Source organism: Bos grunniens, chromosome 27, assembly GCF_055505025.1.
Source record: "Bos grunniens cultivar Pamir isolate PY7600 chromosome 27, Bosgru_T2T1.0, whole genome shotgun sequence".
Taxonomy (NCBI): domain Eukaryota; kingdom Metazoa; phylum Chordata; class Mammalia; order Artiodactyla; family Bovidae; genus Bos; species Bos grunniens.
This window is the reverse complement of record NC_141191.1, coordinates 42,005,959-42,027,430: the sequence shown is the minus strand read 5'-3', so window position 1 is coordinate 42,027,430 and position 21,472 is coordinate 42,005,959. Positions and strand designations below refer to the sequence as shown.

General features: G+C 46.2%; 1 protein-coding gene across 20 annotated transcripts in view; it reads left to right on the top strand.

Moving 5' to 3' along the window:
* Nucleotides 1-21,472, top strand: part of RARB (retinoic acid receptor beta) — a 592,139-nt gene that overhangs the window by 402,226 nt on the left and 168,441 nt on the right. For 4 of the 20 annotated variants that reach the window (XR_015156377.1, XM_086380791.1, XM_086380782.1 and 1 more), the window contains exon 1: nucleotides 4,784-5,551. The exons of 7 other annotated variants lie outside the window; for them this stretch is intronic. Coding sequence is in view for 5 of the 13 variants with exons in the window: in XM_086380791.1 (XP_086236917.1) it covers nucleotides 5,395-5,551 (157 nt within the window). In the remaining 8 variants the exon portion in view is untranslated. Of the gene's footprint in view, nucleotides 1-4,740; nucleotides 5,552-21,472 lie in introns of those variants that run through there. 9 more of the 20 variants (XM_086380806.1, XM_086380790.1, XM_086380803.1 and 6 more) reach the window with 6 other exon arrangements.

Below are 21,472 nucleotides of genomic sequence, written 5' to 3'. Positions count from 1 at the left end.
ATTTACATGTGCCTGTTTGCCATCTGTATGTCTTCTTTGGAAAAAAAAAAACAAACTGTCCATTAAGGTCTTCTTCCCATTCTTTTAATAGACTTTTAAAAAATTGAGCTATTTGTTGTTTTTAATGAGCTAGTTCTATGTGTACTGCTTATTACTAAACAGAACAATGTCACAGAACATTGTGTGTTGTTTGAATCAACAGTTACAGAAAAGCAGCAAACGATGCCCCCGAAGGTATAGAGACAGGTGCCCAGCCCCTGGCACAGGGCTCAGCATTTGGTGAATGCAGACATGGAGGGTGTACGCATCATTGTCGCTTTTTATCTCCTGGACTAGACCCTGAGTGTTTATGAAAACGCATTACTTTTTTAAAGGTCCAAATGAAAAAGAGGGAAGCAATAAACCAGGGGAAATAGCCACAGGTAGGCTCCCCTGGGCATGAGCCAGTGCCAGCAAGGGTGGCCGGAGCCGAGGACTGGCTGAGCCCGTTGCTGGCCCTGCGGGCTCACCAGGCGGGAGCTTAGTCTCCAGGCGGGACCGCAGGAACTGGGGGGCACCAGCACCACAGCGAACGCAGGAAGCGCCGAGCAGGCCACTCGGGTGTGGGAAGGGAAGGGGAGCCCCTGTCCTGGGGGACAGTGTCTGTACCTGACTGGTGGGAAACTGCACAAAGCGGAAACTGCAGAGAGAGGCGCCAAATGCAGGGAAGGATGCAGCGGCCAGCCCTGGAGGCGGAGAGACATTTCTGAGCAAGAACACTTGTTTCCTGGGCCCTGAGCAGACCCAGTGTCTGCGGGGAGGGGGTTCATCATGGGGATGCGTGTACCGTGCCTCTGCCGGGCTCAGATCCGTGGACACGCCAGTCCCGGTGCCCGAGCCGGGGTCCAGAGGGACAGGCCTGGGTGGGTTCCTCTGCTGATCGGCGTTAGGGCTGCCCCAGCGCCCAGCTCGGAAAGCCGCTAAGGCTGCGGGTACAGGAGCCGCAAGAACCGGCTCAGCACACGCCCAGTGCCAGCCACACACACCCCTGCCCCGGCCGCCCTGCTGAAACCCCCCCTCCACTCCGTGCTGGTCGTTTATTTGGGGGGCAGAATTATGGCAAGAGGGGTTTACATGAGATGAACAGTTAAAAAAAAAAGTAAAGTAAAAATCAATAGAGAAACGCAGGGAGGAGGCAGGTGCGTCTCTCTAATAATGGGTCCCGGGCCCTCGCTCAGCCCCACGCCCGCCTGCATTCTGCGTGCTCGGTGGCTGGGCGGACGCCCGCGCCCCTGGGAACCCTTCTATTTAGACATCAGAGGCGCTGGGTCGGTTTTGAACCCGGCGGCTGCAGTACTGGTGCGCACAGACGCCTCCTCGCTCTTCACCAGACTCTCCAGTTGGAACATGTTTGCCCGACATGATTCATGGTGTTGCTTTCTGGATTGTCCAGTGGGTAATCGCTGTACAGAAACCAGAGAAACAGATGTAGACCCTGGACCCTGGCTATAAATTTTTGTTTTATGATTATGGGTTTCAAATGTGCTGTGTCACACTGACAAATACACAGTTACTCTGAAACAAAATGAATTTAGGGCTCAAACTTTGCTTTTGTGTTTGTTTGTGGTTGGGAATACTTTTATTAGCGTTCCTTTCATCATTGATCAAACACAAGGAACACAGAGGCCGTGACACATATCCGAATGTGAGTTTATGCCTCACTAAGAGCATGTTTGGGAAAGGGTTCTTCCCAAGTAACTGTTTGGTTAATGTTTAAAATAGGTGTCAGTAACTTAAATTTCATTATCCACAAATTAACTAGGCCATTTTTCACCTTCTACCTGTTCATTAATCTTTATGGTGCACAGATATATATTTAAAGAACTGTGGCTATTTGTGTATCTTTCCTTAATTTTACTTAAGGAGAAGAATATGAAGGAAAAGTCAGATTTTCAACAAGTATAAGAATTATATTTACTGACAAAGAAATGACAAGAAATGCATGGTTCAATCTAGGGGCTACTTTTTCAATTACACTTGGATTAAATAATAACTCTAAGAGTTTCTATCCACCTAGTCAATTCAGGATGAGAAATGATAGATCGACTAGTGAATACTGTTCCACTAAAAAAAAACCCAAAAAACTCATAATATCCTATGCACAAAGATTTAAGCACTGATCATTCATTTCAAGCCTCAAGTTTACTTCTCTACAGTTAAGAACACTGGGTTCCAAGGTGAATAGAAACATAAAATTTTCTTATACAAAGAAAGAAAATACCAATCTCCAAATCCCTAACATACACACACACACACACACACACACACACACACACATCTCTATTGTTTTTGTGCCATGACAGAGTATTGAGGAAAGAAATGTGGGAACAGTTGCCTCCCTTCCTGGATGAGGCTGAAACTGTAGCTTAAGGAATGAGAATAAACAGAACTGGGGGGACCCTGACCCCAAGTTCACCACATGAGACCCGTGCACCCGACCCTTTGGAAAGATGCTGAGCAAGTGCTAAGTGCCATAGGCAACCTGTGCACAAACCTGGAGTGGTGCGATTTCTTCTAACCTAGCTCTTGCAGCTAGACTTTAAATATAGCTGCGCGCCCCGCCGCGCCCCACCCCCCGCCCCCTTCCCGCCCCAGAAAAAACTTTTCACCCATCTTGTACAAAATAAGTCCAGTTTCCAAGGAATTCTAAGGACCTTAAATCAGCATTTGGAGCTGTAAGTCTCATGGCGGTGGTGGTTTAGTCGCTAAATCGTGGACCACCTAGCAACTGGCACAGGACGCGGTGCTTTGTGTATCTTTACAACTATCTTCATGACAGGAGTGTTACCAAGTGTTTCGTAAAGTCCTCTGTGCTCCTGGCTTAAAATGTGTGTTTTTTTTGTAGTTAAAGGATTTCTTATATAAGAAATAAAAAATAAAATAAAATATAAAGCTCTGTTACAAAATGATGACCATATAAAAAAGAGAGTATAAAAAGCATGGAGTTTGCGCAAAATCGTACCTCTTTTATCACCCGAGACTTCTCAGTTGCAAGAACTGAGCTTGCTGGGCTGAACACCGTTCAAATGTACCTTCCTAAAAGGGTCTTTGACTCGGTAAGTGTGCGCGATGCATAGTTTTCACGTTACGCCATGAGTGCCACTTAACAACTGTGCTAGCCAAGCAGCACGGGGTGGGTACCCGGCAGGCTTTTTAAAGGCCTGGATGCCAGTGCGCATTCCAGCCCGCGCACAGAAAGGAGACAGCAGCCGCCCTTCCCTGGGAGGGGCGCGGAAGCCGGCCCCCTGCCCGCCCACTCGCCCTCCCTGCTTTGTGAGCGAACCCGCAGGCCGGAGTGGAGGGCCACTGGATCACCAAGGGTGTTTTAATCCCTCCTGGAGCTGCTTTTCTTTGATGTCCCCTTGCATCCTTTAAGCAAGTTGTGCAAAATGGCTGCAGGGTGGACTGGCTCTCCCTTTAACAGCTCTCTGCTTGGGTGTATTTGTAAACACCGTGTCTGTCCTTCTCAGTGATGGCTGAAAAGCTTTTCCTTCCTCAGGTCGGTGTGGGAGATGTCAAAAAAAAAAAAAAATCCTTTTTCTTAAAATGACTGTCTTCTAATAAATAGCCAAGTTCGGAGGGGCTAGGAGAGGTGAAAGGTGGCCCTTGGAAATAGAAAACTTTGACACAATCAGTTCTCAAAATCTGCATTGAGTTACGCAGTGGTGGGAGTGGGGGAAGGGGTATAGCAGTGGCGGGTGTGGTGAGAGGGGTCACCCACCCGCTATTCCAGAACAGAAAAGTGATTTTCATTCAGGCCTGGGGTTCCGGGGAGCTGGTTCTAGTCCTGATTCTGAGCAGTGGGCCTCAGGCAGCCCTGAGCCTCCCTGAGAAGAGTCACAGCTGACTGTCCTGGGATGTGTGCTGTGGGCCGCGCAAGCGCCGTTTCTCTTCGTCCTCACAGCAACCCACTGGGATCCGCAGTCCTATATTCCCATTTTACAGATGAGCAAGCTGAGGCCCGGGGAGGTGAGAGCTTTGTCCCAGATCACACAGCTGCTCAGAGGTTGAGCGGGGTTGGAACCTTGTTCAGTCTGACTCCCGCATGCACACTCTTGATCACTGTGTTTTATGAAACCCTGCATATCTGCGTGATTGCGCGTGTTTGGGGCGGAAGGAACTCCTTCTCGACTCCTTCATATGCTGCCTGTAGACTCAGGATAATTTTTAAGAAATGAATCCAGAAAGCTGGAATTTCACTTCCGAGCCAATGCAGTCCCCTTCGGCCCGCAAGGAATAGAGAGAAAAAGACTATCAAATGGAAAGTTTCTGGACCCGGGCTTCCCCGAGGGGGCGGCTCCTCTCCGTGCTCCAGTTTAGGGCTTGCGGTGCTTTTGCAGGAGTGGAAAAACACTCACGTTACGAGGCGTTTACCAGACAGGCGCACCGAGGAATGTCAAGGCTGGGCCGGGGGCAGGCGAGGCGGGGGCGCGAAGCCAAGCGGAGCCCCCGACAGCCGGGGCGCAAAGGGCGGGAGCCGGCGGGCGGCGGGCCCGGAGCGGCGTCCGGGTTCCGGCGGCTGCTCGCGGCCCCGCGTGCTGCCGGTGTCTCCCGCTCCGCGCGCGCTCCTCCCCGCGGCTCCGGCTCCGAGCGCTCCTCCCGGGGGCCCCGACCCCGCGCGCTCCCGGTGGCCGCCCGGGCCCCGCGCGCTCCTCCCGGCGCCCCCGGCCCCGGCCCCGCGCGCTCGGAGCGGAGGCGCGGGGCGGGAGGAGCGCGCGCCCGGGCCGCGGGCCGCCCGCGCGGCGGGGCTGCTGGGAGTGCTCGGCTCTGTGAGAATCCTGGGAGCTGGTGATGTCAGACTCGCTGGGTCATTTGAAGGTTAGCAGCCCGGGAAGGGTTCACCGAAAGTTCACTCGCATATATTAGGCAATTCAATCTTTCATTCTGTGTGACAGAAGTAGTAGGAAGTGAGCTGTTCAGAGGCAGGAGGGTCTATTCTTTGCCAAAGGGGGGACCAGAGTCCCCGCGCGAGCCGCCCGAGGACGCGGATGCCGAGGACGCGCGCGAGCCGGGCAGGGCTGGTCTGGGCACCGTCCGGGTAGGAGCCGCACCGCATTCCGAAGGCTTTTTGCAGGCGTCCGCTTGGAAGGAGAACTTGGGATCTTTCTGGGAACCCCCCGCCCCGGCTGGATTGGCCGAGCAAGCCTGGAAAATGGTAAATGATCATTTGGATCAATTACAGGCTTTTAGCTGGCTTGTCTGTCATAATTCATGATTCGAGGCTGGGAAAAAGACCAACAGCCTACGTGCCAAAAAGGGGGCAGAGTTTGATGGAGTTGGGTGGACTTTTCTATGCCATTTGCCTCCACACCTAGAGGATAAGCACTTTTGCAGACATTCGGTGCAGGGGAGATCATGTTTGACTGTATGGATGTCCTGTCAGTGAGTCCTGGGCGAATCCTGGATTTCTACACTGCGAGCCCGTCTTCCTGCATGCTCCAGGAGAAGGCTCTCAAAGCATGCTTCAGTGGATTGACCCAAACCGAATGGCAGCATCGGCACACTGCTCAATGTAGGTTTATTTTTTCCCTTCTTCTACCCAGAAAAAAAAAAAAAAATGAATTGTCTCTCTTGCATGCAATAAAGACACTGGAAACAAACTGCACTGCTAGCCAGACAAAGGATTTAATGATTTAATGCTGAAAGGGTGTGCTATGCTGGTGTGCATATTGATTCCGTCTGCTGAAAATTTCCTGTTAGATGTTTTCTTCCCAAACAACCCCTCCAGACTCCTGCTCCTCTCCTTTCCAACCCTACCGTGCCTTGAAAATAGTTAAAAAAAAAAAAAAAAAAAATGTGCGAGGAGAGGGGAAAAGTAGAGGGTGACCACAGGACTTTGAAACATTCTTCAAGTGAGGCAGTTTGACACATTTGTACAGTTTTTACTAAGATGTATGCAGAGGGGAATTTCACTTTGTTGTTCTTTGGATTGACTGTGGCTATATATATATATATATATCCCCCCTTGCGTGTTTCAACAATCCAAAGTAATTAAAATATGACATCTTCCTCGCAAGGAATTTGGCCTAATTGAGGTGGCTGCTGCTCCTGAAGTTCACAAACCACCAGTTAAAGCTGCTGCCTCCAGTGTTTTCCTTGTGGAGGAAAGGCAATATTTCTTAGCATTGACCCTGCTGCCACCTTTCCAAGTCACTTTGTTGCTCTAAGAAGTTGCTGTTTTGCTAGAAAACCACTGGCAATGAACACCCCTTGGGCTGAGCCATCCATTATTTCCATATCTTGCAATTCAGCCGGGAACCTGGACGCTGGTTAAAGGAAGGGAAACATAAGTGGGGTAGCCCAGTTTTTTAAAAAAATATTGACTATTTGGTTATCTGATGCTGACGGGGTGCCGAGGCCCGCACTGGTCAACAGTAGCCTGGCTGCAGGCTTGAGAAATGAGCAGCAGTCCCAGAAAACCCCACCTTCGGGTGTCTGCAGTGGGAGCCTGCGGGATGCATTGCTGCCCTGACAGTGATTTAGATAAATGGCTCCGCTATCTATCAAAATGTTTTTAGTACTTTATTTGACAATTCATTGGAGCATTAGCCTGAAAATGACATTTTAAATCTTTGTTTTCAAAGAGGTCAAAGTTTAACTGAAGAAATTGAGTTTTCCTAATAACATGATGGCTTATCTAAAGAAAGGGAAGAAAAAGGAGAGGAAGAGAGGACAATGACAAGATTTAAACTGCCCTCTTCTGAAACTTTTTCTTAAGAATAAAGTCTTGCTTCCAGGGCCAGGAAATCAACAGGTTTCTAGCTGAAAAATCAATAACCATTTGATGCCAACAGTCTGGCTGTCTGACTTAATATTTCGTAGAGCCATAAACAGGGTAAAATATATATCTCTTTTTCCGAAGGTGCCCTCAGTTAGCTGCTCTTGAAATGGCTTTACTTTCCTGGTTCCTGTTTTCTTTCTGAAGAGCTCAAAGAAATTGTTACAAAATAAATTTCCAACCTACTAAGGGATCTTTTAGATCCCTCTGTAGCAATTAAAACAGTATGAACAGTTTCATTTGGAATCTCAGGGAACTAGAGCTGTCTCAAACTTTTTCTTGTGAGAGAAAGTTTTAATGAAACGTTTTTTAAGGAAGGAAAAAAGAATGCTGGGATCCTGGCGTCAAGCTATTAGACCTAATAGACGTTTTACAAGTAGACATTCTTCCTTTTGTAATTAACCCTCCAAAAGTGCCTATTAAGTTGCAGGAGTTGGGGGAAAAGCTTTGTTTGTTCTTGAACAAGTTAAACAAGGGATTTGCCTTATCTGGGGAGAGCGAGTGGTGAATGTGCCATTCACGTAGGGGCAGCCGATAAGCAAGAAGTGTTGATAACAGCAAAGTTCAGCTAATCAAAGAAACTTGCCTTCAAAAAAGTAAATAAAGGCATCTGACAAAGGGATTTCAAAAATTTCAGTGTCTTTATTTTTGTAAGCAGGGCAATTAGTGCTTGCTGTGGTCAGTTTCACAAGGGTTTCAACCCCCCACCCCCCACTCCAGGTTACATGAATAGAATGTAAATATCACTTATGCCCCTGCAGAGTTGGAGGGCTTTTGATGGGTCAGTTTAGTTGTTCAAGTGATTGCATTTTTTAAGCATAAATAAAAGTTCTAACAAAGCTCTGCCATGCGGTGTTTGGCTCAGGGAGGCAAAGCCAGTTAGGGCTTTTGAAGTAAAAGCATATTAGGGCTCTGTTTGTGTAAGTACAAACAACAAAAAAAACCCCACAACCTTTCCCATTTTACTTAATGACTGTTTTGACCAGAAGCAGATCTGTTTGTGCTCTTAACAGAGAGGAAGCAGTGGGCAAGAAGGGGAAAAAATAGTACGAAATTCTAACCCAAACTATTTTCTACTCTGAGATCCCTACTTTTTATTATTTTTTTTTTTATGGTGTGAGTGTGTGTCTGTGTGTGTGTGGTAATTGGAGTAAACCCTTTGAATGTAAACCATACCAGAAGCATTCCTTAAAAGGTGTTAGAATATTCTTTTTATTTTCCTTTTTAATTTTAAAGACGGAAAAGTGATATGCCAACCAGCTGTCGGTTGGAGTTCAGGCCTGTGAATTGCTTCTGAAAATTCAAAGTCAGGAGTAGCGAGTTACTGAGGGCATGTGGTATGAATAATACGATTTAAGACTGCCCCTGGAGGTGTTGGGAGTCACTAAGTTTCTATTCAGATGCCTCCTGGATTATCTTGGGTTTAGGCTGCTCCAGATGTTTTCAGCATTAATTGCTCAGTGGGCATAGGATAAATCCTAATATTTGTGGTCTAAATATAGCAGTTGCTTTCAGTGAAATCATGAGTGTGACAACTTCTTGGCCCCTTTCCCTGTCTTCTCCCTATTCAACACATCAAAAAACAAAGGAGAAAAAGATTTTTTTTTTTTTCCCAACAAGGAGAAATCATCTGTTTTTAAAAACAGCCTATCAATGTACAATGAAAGAAGGAAAGAAGTACCCTTCCCAAAGTTACCGGACCTGAATTTTTGGTATTAAACAGTATCTAAATCCTCTCCTAGTGAGATATAAATTGGGGTCAAAGTGGCAAAATCAAAGATACCCTCTGAAAGAGAGACTAAATAAAGCCTGACAGCCACCGTATGAATTGAATGGGGTTTTGAATAAATATTTCGGTGAAAAGGCTTAATTGTTTTTCTAAAGTAGGACATAATTTTCTGCTTCTCTGCCACATGACAGTGGTTACCAACACCATCAGAAAAAAGAGAAGAAAAGGGAATTCTGCTTACATCTCAGAGAGTGCAGGTTAGGTCTGTTTGAAAGCAACTGGAAGACTCACTAAGTTTTCCTTCCCCGTAGGAAGAAAGCAACACTAAAATTTTGTCAGTATCCAGATAAGTCGGTACTTCTGGTAGGGAGGCACTGATGTGCAACTTGGGGAGAAAAATGAATAAGTAAATGTTATTACCAGAAAAGGGGAGATTCTAAAAAGTAGGTGGGAATGCCAGAAGTAGACGTGCGCGTCCCTTAAACCTGGGCTGTGGAATGGATGGGAAAACGCCGGGCAGCATTGGATTTCGCAGCCCAAATGCAAAGCCCTCACACCCACACAGGCCTTCCTGTTTTTTGTTTTTTTTTTCTTAGTAGATAAATGATCAGAATGGCAATTTCTGATAGGTTAGGTGACCTGAATCAGAAGTTTTTCTCCTCATTTTTGAGGCCTGACTCTGACCATGTATAACCAGTCAGTATCATCATGAACTTTGCTTTAAAGCAGAAAAGAAAGTTCTTCTGGATATCAGGTTCTTATAATTTCCCTTCAACATGTTAAGCCCCTGAGATGGCTAAGTAGGAAAGAGAATCTTAACTGTTTTCTCCTTTGTACATTCTTGTGGAATGTAATCGATAGCTGATCTCAGAAGAGAAGTACATTGTAGATGAAGATTATAAATTCTGCACTCAAGGAGTTTATAATCTTTAAAATGAAAACAGTTTTTTAAAGGCTGGGGATTTTTTAAACTAAGAAATTACTGAGAGGAAGATGAAGATGTAAAAGCACATTGCAAAACAGAAAACGCTTCGAGTCCAATAGGATTTATGAAATAGTAAATTCAGTGTTCATTTTAGGGCATCTTAAAAAGAATCTTCCATAGGGTTTGAGTTACGTATAAGTGCCAATAAATTTATTCATAAATGACAGTTTTATACTTTAAATGTTCTCATATAAATTCAGTTAACTATCAATTAAATAGGTTATTTCAGGAATGGGAGTTTTTTTGATGAAAGTTAATCAGAAAAATCTTGGCTGAAAATCTTTCTAAAAGATATTAGTGTGGAATCTTGCCTTTCAAATTACAGGGTAGTTATGGCTATCATACATCTCAGCTTTTCTAGGATAAGCCACTTTCAAATACGCTTGCCACAATTCCCACAGAAGTCACAGAACTATGCCAGATATTCCAGCATTACGACATCTCCCCACACTGCCCCTTGAACCCAGGAGCGGCACAGAAAGCCTTTGTTTGGATCCTATGGTCAGTGTAACTGCAGCTTTCACTCACAGCTTAATTTCTCCATTATAACGGCAGATCGCCCGTGCTTCTGGGTCGTTCTGAACATGAGTTCCTTCTGTGGCAAAGCATAGATCTGTAACTAGAAGGCATCCCTTGCAATATGGATTTAAGTACTATGACCGAGGTTCTGATGCCTCGTGTGTGTGTGCGTGCCTGCGTGTGTGTATTGGGAGTGCTGGAGAAGTGGAATCACACGCTAAATCCCTGTGTACAAAGCTGTAACAGTTCTTAGCCAGCTTCTTCTTAAAAAGTTGACGTTGGAGGCGGTGGAGAGAGGAGAGTTAACTCCGGTTTCAGATTTATCAGCATCCTGTCTGTAAGTGGCTTGGCCTAAGCACCTCTTGTTAAATAGGAGATGAGATAGCCTGCCCATCTGTAAGATCTAATAACAGCCTCATCACTCAGTATGTTGCCCTGGACGCTCCTCTTTTCCTTCCTGCCTCCTTCCTTCATCATTAAGAAGCATGATTCCCACCCCATCCCAACCTGTTCTAATGAATAAAAAATAAAAGTTGCCAAAAGTTCTCTCCACCCAGGCAGCAGTAGAGTATGCGTTTGCAGGTATGGTATTCTGTTATCTGTCTGGCGCTCCCAGAGCTGCTTAGGTGGGAATTCCAGCAGGCAATGGAACCGCTGACTTGCTTTTTCTCTGGCCTGGCAGGGTGGGGAGCCGGGAGGGGGGGCCTTTCACTAAGATAAGACTCCTGGTCCCCAGCACGATAAGGCGGGATAACAGGAACTGACGTCAGGAGGTGACCCCGCCCTGAGGAGCGTTTCCTCTGTCGGGGCACAGGCTCCCGGGCTGATGGAGTGAAGCAGGGCCAGCTTGGCGGGGCGGGGAGCTAATTGAACAGGGCTGATCCTGGGTGACAGTGCCCCTCCTTCCCCAAAGGAGGTTTCTCTGAACAGAACAAAGAATAGCTTGCTGGGGAGGGGGTTTAATAAGAGCAGACTCTGCGATTATAATCTCAGTTTTAGGTTGTCATGTACTGGATATTTGTTTCCCAGCTGTGAACAGTCTCCCTCTGATGCCTCCTAAGACGGTCTATCCAGCAGGCACCAAATATTATCCCCCGTGAATCCTGCCAACTCCCCACGTAGAACCAAATGGGCGGGAATTCACATTGTCAGAGTTAATCCCTGGGACTGCTGTTTACTTTTCTAAACTCCAAGTTCGCACCCCCATCAGCAGCATCTGCCGGCAGGTTAAAGCCCTGACACCACCTGGCAGTTTGTCCTTCCCTCTTTCCTTCGTCCTTTTCTCCTAAACTCGATTTAAGAAAAGAAAAAAAATTTTTTTCCTTTTTTTTTTTTTACTGTTTTTTGCCTTTATTAGTGTCTGCAGTTTGAAGTTCGGAGAAGGTCAAATTCTAATGAAAGGATCCTATTTGATTTTTTCAAGTTCATGCCATCATAGTCCACTGTTAAAGATTATGCTCTCTCTTTTTTTTTTTTAGGTTTTAGTATTGAATAAGGAGTTATTCTCCTAATTTGACTCAGATATAGTGAAATGTTTTTGTTGTGGTTGTTGATATTGATCAGTTAATATTGGTCACAGATTAAATGTTATCAAAAAATAGCTAAATTTGGAATACTGTGGTAGAAATGATGCAGATAAGACCAGATAAGATGAGTGCATCAGCTAACTGGAAAATGAAGATTTGAATCACATTTATCCTAATACTTCTCTAATTTTCAGAGCAAATGAAGACTTGGGTAATAAATCCCTTGTCTCAAAAATGTTAAAGCTTTTGGGGCTACAGTACCTTTGTCTTGTCATTTAAGTTCGTGATTACAAAAAGGCTGTTTCAGCTTCAAAAGATTTTTTAGGGTCTGGCCTATTGGAAAGCTTGGGGGTATAATTAACTAAAATGGAGATGGAGGCAAGCGAAATTTAGTTCCTGATGTTTTAATTTAGCTCAGTACTGCCATGTGTTATTGAAGAGAATTCTTAAAGGCAAACATAATTATTTCATTATGGTCCTCAGAATGCTTTCATTGGCTTTAATGACAAGAAGCTGTATAAAAAGGCATACATTTTAATTAGTCCTTCTTATATTTACATCAGATAAATAACAAATAATTGATGAAAAACAAGTCTTTGGGATGGATGATTTCACATAGTGTGCTGGTTACAGTTTAACGATGAAACATTTCTCTGTTGCTTTGCATTTTAATTATCCAGACATTACAGTAGTGGGGCCGTGGAGCTAAAATACCATTGTTGCCATTTTATTAAAAAAAAAAAAAATCATGATTAATGCCTGTGAATCAGAAGCAGGAAAAGGTAGCTAGAAGCATCTCTCGGAGGAAGTATATTCCAGTCCCATTAATGTTACTACGTTTGTTAGCGCTCATTTTGATCACTTTTATCTTTTACGCTTCATCCTTTGGGATTAAGACTGTCAGGGGTCTCACCTGCGTTTTTATGATCACATCTCCTAAATCCAGTGCTCTCTTGCTTGCTGCCTGTGCTGAAGACTTGGCTGGATGTACCTTGCCAAGTGTGGACTGGAAATCCAGAGAGCCGCCTTCCAAGGGACAGGCCCATTTTACCTCTGATCTTCTAGGAAAACCCATTTCCCATGATCCATCCGTTTTGGTGTACAGAACACTAATTGTTATTATTGATTTTAAATTCCGTGACCATTACAAGTAACCCAGATGACTGGCAGATAAAGGGTAATAATCCATGGAGTTCTGGAACTGGTTCATGTTTGTCTGGGGTACTTTATGTGATCAATATTAACTGCCCCATTGAAACTAACTGCTGTATCAAATAACAGTCAATCAAATGAATGTGCTTAGAGATTATTTATTGAAAGCTCTAATTGTTCACTGGGGCCCTGCTTATAAGAGAGAACAATAGGAAGCGGAGACGCGGCGAGCGGGTTTGGATGTGCTGGGAAAGCTGGAGGATGCAAAACTCGTCTTCTGCTGCGTGGGCCAGGGGTTTCTAAAGGCCCAGGTTGTAAATAGCCTCCCAGGAGTTCCGCTGCCACCTGTGCGTGGGGAATGCTCTGTAGAGGTGGGCGGAGTGACTTCCTGGCTCTCAGCCCTGGGGCCGTGGGGTCGTCACTCCGAGGATTTCACGGCGGCCTCTCCGCCTGCCCGGCACATACATAACTCGGTGAGCATCTCTCCACCTGCGGTCCCCGTGCTGCGCCTGGCCTGAGGGATAGCCCGTCTGGACACAGGATCAATTTCTATAGCCACGAAATGGGACATTGCAGGATTTGTAGCAAGATTAGAGATAACGTCAAGGAGGCTTCTGCCCTTCCCTGAAGACACACGGAGGTCCCTGAGTCGTCCTCCTCTGCTTTCAGCGCGAGGCTGTGACTCACCTGCCTTCACCAACAGCCATGGTGTCAGCCAAGCTGGTATCTGTTTCCTGCGTGAGATGGTTCCTCTGTCTGTGGCCCATTGCCGAGGGGACAGTACTTGCCATGTCAGTGGGACAGCGTTGCGGTCTTGATGCAGTGGCATCTATTCACCAAGCCCCGGGACTGAGTGCAGACAGTTGACTTTTACCCCTGAGCATGGTCACCCTCGAAGCTGACACTGTACACTTCACCCAGGGCTCTGTCATTCAGGGATGGGTTAGATCTTGCAAAGGCCTGTTCAACAAACAGCTCTTGGGTGTCTGCCATATGCCAGGCTCCCCCCGACATGTCCCGGTGGCAGGGGAGGGACCCCCAAGGTGAAGTCCACGCCTCCCTTGCTCTTTGGACTCTGCACGTAAGGGAGAGACTTGTGTACACACGCCACGGTGACACGGCCCTGCGGTGACACAAACACAGGATCTCCTTGGGGCTTTGGAAGTGGGTTTGATTACAGACAAAACTAAACCCACTGAGAACCAGAGCTCGTGCCTAAGGAGAGGATCACACAGGTTACACATTTTTGTCACAAGAGGCAGGCAAGAGGTTTTTCTGGGTGTAGCCACCGTAGGTACGTTCTAACTGCAGCTTACAAAGCAGGGTTTTAAACTCCGCGATGGAATAAGGGCATACCTTCTGAACCTGCTTCTTGAAGACTCACAGGATGTTTCTGGAGTGTTTGTTAAATAATGTTTTTAGGGGGTTGGGTCTGATTAGATATATTTTTTTAATCACTTCTTTCTAAAAAAGTTTTCTTGGACGGTAGTTGATTCACCGGGCTGTGATAGCTTCAGGTGTACGGAAAATCAGGTGTACAGTGAATCAGCTACACGTATGCATGTATCCATTCCTTTCCAAACTCTCTTTCCCATAAAGGTTGTTACAGAATATTGAGTAGAGTTCCCTGTGCCCTACAGTGGGTCCTTGTTGATTATCTATTTCATCTATAATAGCGTGTGTTTGTTAATCCCAAACTCCTAATTTATTGAGTTTATCCCCTCCCCAGTTTCCCCTTTGGTAACCCTAAGTCTTGTGTTTGAAATCTGTGAATCTGTTTTGTAAATAAGTTCATTTACGTCGTTTAAAAAAATCAGATTCCACATATAAGTAATAGCATATGACATGTGTCTTTCTCTGACTTTCTTCAGTCGGTATGGTAATTTCTGGGACCATGCATGTTGCTGCAGATGGCATCGTTTCGCTCTTTTTTATGGCTGAGACGATTCCGTTGTGTATACGGACCACATCTTCTTTATCCATGCATCTGTCGACGGACGTTCAGGCTGTTTCCACGTGTGGGCTATTGTGTCACTTTTTATTTATGATTGTTTTTGAGACTTTCTTGCTGTATAACAAAGTGCCCCCCCCAAACTTAGTGATCTAACAGATATTACCTCAATATTTTGTGGATGGACGGGGCTCAGCCGGGCAGATCTTCTGCTCCAGGTGATGTCCGCTGAGGCTGCACCCCGCAGGGCTAACATGGGCTGGGTGCCCGGGGCCAGCAGTGGACGCTGGCTGTCGGCAATAACCCGAGAGGGGGGCCTAGAAGCTCCTGGGCCTCGGAAAGGCTGGAGCAAAGCTGGCACGTGGTCCCTGGGACTGCCTGCTGGTAGGGGAGCAGCTTGGCCCAGCCCGGCTCCCGTGCGGCCACCTCTCCATGGGGGAGTCTGAGAGCACGCCACCGTGTTTAATCTATACTGCGGTCGTCACATCGTGCCCTAGAACCCGAGAGAACTTGAGGAGCTGCGGTAGGTTCTTGGTTCCTTCTTTAGGCTGGTTAAACACTTGACGAGACCCTCCTCTAACCATGGTCCCTACGTTATTATCACAGACAGTCTTGTGAGGCAGGGATGATTTGCCTCTTTTCACAGAAAGGAAAATTGAGGCTCAGAGAAAGTGAGTTTGATAGCAGTGTGACAGCGGAGTGAGGAGTTCCTGCAGAATGTTTGTGCCCTAATAACACCACGTGTGGCCCACGGCGTGCTTTGGTTTTGGAGAAAGGTGGGAGAGAGGTGAAGGACTGGACCACAGAATTTCCTCTGATTCCATCATTTCTCTCATAAAAGACACAGCCTGTTAAACTGTGCAAGAAGCTAGGATGATGTTTGCTCCGTTATCCTTCTGTCTTCCATCCTGTCTGTTGTCGGAGTCTGCACTGACCTGGTCCCTCTGTGGCTCACTGGAGCCTGAGTCAGGACTGAGGCTTTGAAAGGAGGTGAGAGATGAGAAAGAAGATTTTCTTGTTCTTCTAGCTTGCTCAGAGCCCTCGTCTGGAGATGAACACCAGCAGTGGTACCTCTTAAACAGCACTCCTGTATCTTCCATTACTGAAAAGAAAAGAAAAACTTCTAGGAAATGCTGAAAAACTTATATTTTGGTCTTTGCCACCTACTTTCAGTATCAGCTTGTCTTTAGGGTCCCAAACCTATGGAAGCTAAATCTCCAATACTTTGGCCACCTGATGTGAAGAACTGACAGTTTGGAAACGACCCTGATGCTGGGAAAGATTAAGGGCAGGAGGAGAAGGGGGTGAGAGAGGATGAAATGATTGGATGGCATCTTCCACTCAATGGACATGAGTTTGAGCAAACTCTGGGAGATAGAGAAGGACAGGGAGGCCTGGTGTGCTATAGTCCATGGGGTTACAAAAAGTCAGACACGACTTAGCGAAACAGCAACAACAAACCTATGAAAATTGTGACTATTTAATGAAGTTTACATTAATCATCCCGATGGCGGTTTGCCTCACATAATGCCCTTATTTCTGTGGTTGCAAATAGTTCACTCTTCATATCAGCAGGTTCCACATTGACTGATTGGGCCAATCTCAGATGGAAAATATTCAGGACACAAAATTCCAGAAAGTTCCAAAAAGCAAAACTTGATTTTGCTGCACAGCTGGCAACTATTTGCACAGTATTTACATCATGTTTGTAACTATATGCTTTGTGCTTATGCTGTATTAGGCACTATAAGTAGAGATGATTTAAAGTACACAGAGGATGTGGATGTTGTATGCAAATTCGATTCCATTTTCTATAAGGCACTTGAACATCCACAGAGTTTGGTGTCCACAGGGATCCTGGAACCAGGGTCCCGCAGATATGAAGGAGTGGCTGTATGTTTCAAGTGCAATATATTGATCTGATTGGGGATTTTTATATACCGTGTTCTACCTGTTTCTTTTGTTTGAAATCTAATTGTTGAATTACAGATTTTGAGGAGGCAGACGGGTGAGTTGACATGACTATCCGCGGGTCATGTAGGGCGTTGTGGGTAGATGCTGCCTGCATTCTGTGTGGCCCCCGTGGTGCGGTGAAGCTGGGCACTCTTCCTGCACGGCTTCCGCCGTCGCCTCGATCGTTTTCGTCTGCACAGTGGATCCATGACGCTTACCTCGCAAACTCTGTCATTGTTCTTTAGTCGTCAGCCGTGCCCAGCTCTTTTTTCAGCCCTAAGGACTGTAACCCACCAGGCTTCTCTGTCCCTGGGATTTCCCAGGCAAGAGTATTGGAGTGGGTTCCCCTTTCCTTCTCCAGGGGATCTTCCTGACCCGAGGATTGAACCCGGGTCTCCTGCACTGGCAGGCAGATGCTTTACCAATGAGCCACCTGGATTGTGTCCCCTTAGCAACCTGGGAAGTCTTTGAGGTCAGATATGGTGTTCTTTACCTCTGTCTTCCCAGTACCATCGCAGGCTGTCAGCACAGCTAGCGTGGTGCCTGATCAGCACTCAGTTAACCATGGTTACGTCAGCGGATATAGGTGTTCAGGCACATAACCCCTTAAGGTCCCAGTTACCTGGTCTCTCCGGTAGGATTTTTTGCGAGGATTGGAGCCATCTGTAATTCTGTTTCTGACAGAGATGACTGGCCACGTGAGGCTGTTGAGCACCTGAAATGTGGCCAGTGTGTCTGAGGAACTGAATTTTTTATTGTATTTAATTTTAGTTAACTTTCAGTAATTTTAATTAACTTTCAGTAGCCACATGTGGCTAGTGGCTGCTGCATTGAATGGCACAGCCCTATAAACTCAGCTATTAATATTTTTTCAATATTTGTACTTTTCTTTATTTCCCTTTTCCTTCAGCCTTGATTCACCTCTTCTATTGCTGTTCAAATAGCTCCAATTATCTCTTTATGTAGCCCGTAAATAGACTGCAGGAGAATGTAAACAGAATACTGGAGGGCTGTGATTTCAGTCAGTGTTCAATTTGTTTTCCTTCTGGGTGGCACTGTTGTTCCTGGGGCTTGCCAAAGACTTAGCGCTTATTTTGCTAATGCACACTTTGCAGAGCTCAACCAAGACTTGCCTAGAATCCCTGTGGACTGGGCTTGAATGCTGCTCCTCGCGGCAGTCTTGCCGAGGGAGAGGACGAGTTCTAATCTAGTCTAGCTCTGCACACCGGCGTGGGTTCCAAACGGACACCGTCTCTTCCAGCCTTTTCCAGCCGGTTTTAACTCTGCTTAAGCATGTTGAACTGCAGAGAGGCAGAGAGGAATAGTGGACTGTGCTCTGCCCTGTGGAAGCCTCGGTGTGTGTTCTAGACAGCGCGTGCTCTCTCTCAGGAGCGCCTTCTGCACGCGTCTGCGCTGCTCAGTAACCCGGTGCTGGGCACACAGGACGTCCTTGGGAGGTGTCTGAATACGGTTCAGGGAAGACGAACTGGAAACTCAGAACGTCTCAGGTGGCCTCTGCTTTCGTTTATTTGTGTATTTGAGGGTCACTCAGAACACCTGAAGCAAACTTGAGGGGGTGTCTAGAACTTGGGAGAGCCACGTTGGCCGTGATGGCAAGCCCTCATAAACACGTCAGCTGGAAAACTGGCCTGCAAATATGAGAGTGGGGTGTCTCTGTGGGCTTCTGGCACTCACTCTGCTGTCTCTGGAACAGGATTTCTGATCGTCCTTCCCGTTCACCTTGCCTCTCCTGCCTCCCTTCCTTTTTCTGTTCATCCCTAGAAAGGGGGTGAAGAAATTAAATAGAAGACCAAGTCAACCATCAAGAAAAGCTGTTTAAAATTTTTCTTTTATTGAAATATAGTTGATTTACAAAGTTGGATTAATTTCTGCTGTACAGCAGAGTGACGTGTGTGTGTGTGTTGCTCAGTCATGTCTGACTCTTTGGGACCCCATGAACTGTAGCCCACCAGGCTCCTCTGTCCATGGGATTCTCCAGGCAAGCCCACTGGAGTGGGCTGCCATTTCCTTCTCCAGGAGATCTTCTTGACCCAGGGATCAAACCTGGGTCTCCTGAATCTACCTGCATTGGCAGGTGGATTCTTTACCACTGTGCCGGCTGGGAAGCCGTGTGTGTGTGTGTGTGTGTATCTTTTTCCTATTCTCTTCCTTTACGGTATCACAGGATATTGGATGCAGTTCCCTGTACTAAACAGTGGGTCCTTGCTTTTTAATCCGTTCTATTAATATATACAGTGGTTTGCATCTGCTAATTCCAAACTCCCAATCCTTCCCTTCGCCACACCCCTCCCCCTTGGTAACTCAAGTCTGTCCCGCCAAGAGAAATTTCTGAACCAAGGTTTTTTTCCCCTTTGAATGGTTTCAGGTTGTGACTGACTTTTATTAAATAAGCACCATCATCATAGTTAATATTTATGAAGTGTGTGTTACCTGCATATTATGCCAAGAGCGTAAAATGAGTTCTGTCCCCTCATCCTCACAACAGCCTGAAGACAAAGGCTCTGTTGTGGCTCCATTCTGCAGATGAGACTCCCCAGACAGAGGGGTTTGGGCACCTGGATCTATGAGGCAGGAGAGAGCGGGGTGCGGCCCCCCTCTTAGCATCGTGTGATGTCGGGGTTCCTTCCCTCTGCCAACTCGGCCAAGTAAACCCCCATTGTCTTTGCAGGGAGAGGGACGGAGCGAGGTTGCAAGTCTCAGAACCCACAGGATAATGAAAGGGTTTTCAAGTGAAAGCTGGAAACAATACATTTTTAACAAAATGGGCAGTTACTCTAATTGCTGTGCCCCTACTGTTCAATTCCTTTTTATGTCCTAATTCATTAAATTATGTGCACACACGGGCTTATCATTTACAGATGTATGCACTTTTAACGGGCTCATATGAAACAGATGTTTCACGAAAGGTAACCGAGAGCAAGTGATCTAAACCCTCCTTTAGTGGGTATCAAGTGAGTATTCTGGCCTGTCACCTGCAGAGTTTTCTGCTATTATTTTGAATTGCAGTGTCCAGCACAGGGAGGAGAATTTGGTCTGTCCCCTGGAGGAACAAATAAAAACATAACGACCCAAGAAACAGACATCTGCATCTCAAAATAAAAGAGGGTGTGTGCAGGTGACAGGCAGGCGGTATTCACATGTGGGCTCAGGTGGATAAGAATGAGCTTTACAAGCGGTTGGAGGAGAATAGACCCATTGCATTATGGTAGACTTTTTCTTTTTTACTTTTTAAGAGCCTTATTCTATCTTAATCATCACAGTCTTTGAATTCATAACTGAGCATTTATCATGCTCTTTTTTATCCAGATTTTATCAGTTAATTATTTTTATTTTTAAAAAAATATATATTTTGGCTGTACCGCATAACTTGTATGGTCTCAGTTCCCCAGCCAGGAATGAACCCAGGGCCCCAGCAGTGACCTCGGAGTCCTAACCACTGGACCGCCAGGGAACTCCCTAATTCCTTATTTTTAGATGGATTGCTCCATCGCTGTTGTAACTGGCTGGAAAATGGACGCGCATCAGTGAACGTGATGTCAGATTACTGTCTCCCAGATTCTGAAAGAGTGAGGTGGGCTCTTTCCACAGGCCCTTCCTGGCTCCACGTAAGTCCCCTTTAGTTAATGATGACTGTAGAATGAGTTTCAGCTAGGTGTGCCTTAAAACCCAGCACCTTACTCCCTTCCGAGGCTCCGTCTCCCTTGGGAGCTTTCCCGTGGCTGCAGGTGGGTGGTGCTGAGCTGGGCCCCTCTTGCGGCCGCAGGAGGCTGGATGCTCGCGGTGGGCTTCTCCATGCCCTGTCCAGGCCCTCCGCTGAGGCTTCTGGAGCAGCTGGAGGCTGTCCGAACCTCTCTTTTCACATGGCCTCCTGTGACGTGGGCTTCCTCACAGCGTGGGGCCCCTAAGCTCTTCACGTGGCTTCTCCCAGAATGAGCATTCCAGGAGATGCAGACAGAAGCCTCTCGGGATCTCGCCTCCTGTGTCACAGTGTTACTCTTGCCATATCCTTTTGATCAAAAGGAAATCAAAGTGGCAGCCCAGATTAAAGGGGAAGGGCCCACCCAGCGACGTGACGCTCCCTGAAGGTGTGGGTCCCTGGGCAGGCCCTCTTTGGAAACCACCTACATACTAACTAGAAAGAAATGCACACCTCTTTCAATACACAGTCACATGGCCTGATACATCCACAGTGCCCTGCACTGGAAGACATATGTCAGCAACCATTTATGTCAGGACTTATTCAGAGTGTTGGGGGAAAATAGTAACCACGCCTCAAAGTCCACAGTGAAATTTATTGTTTATGGATTGTCAGTTCTCTAAACAACAACAGCAAAAAGCTGGAGCAAAAAGATGGCTGAAACTATGTCATTTTGTACGTTCAGAGCTGGACACCGTCACAGGTGAAATATAAAATGGACCATGAAATATTAAGTGGCATATCAGGTTTATTGCATATATGACCATGAGACTGCGTTTTATTTTGTCTTATGGAGCTCTAAAAAAAATCCATGTAATGGATTAAAGGTATTAAAACTCCCATATTCCGCCTGGCTCTAGGCCAGAGAACAGGGCATGATAAATAATCCCAATAGACAGAATATGTAGGAAGGAATTTTAAAATGTATTTTCGATAGACATATTGACCTCCCTAACTAATAAAAATGTATACATGAGGTTAGTTTTGAAGGAAATGTGCAGACCTCACACATTTATAGTGTATGTAAATACTGCATACAGTATAGTGCTAGAATCCTTAGAATATTTCCCACATCTCTGTGACATATGGCTGTCATATTCTGTCTTTACTCTAGAAGCAAAG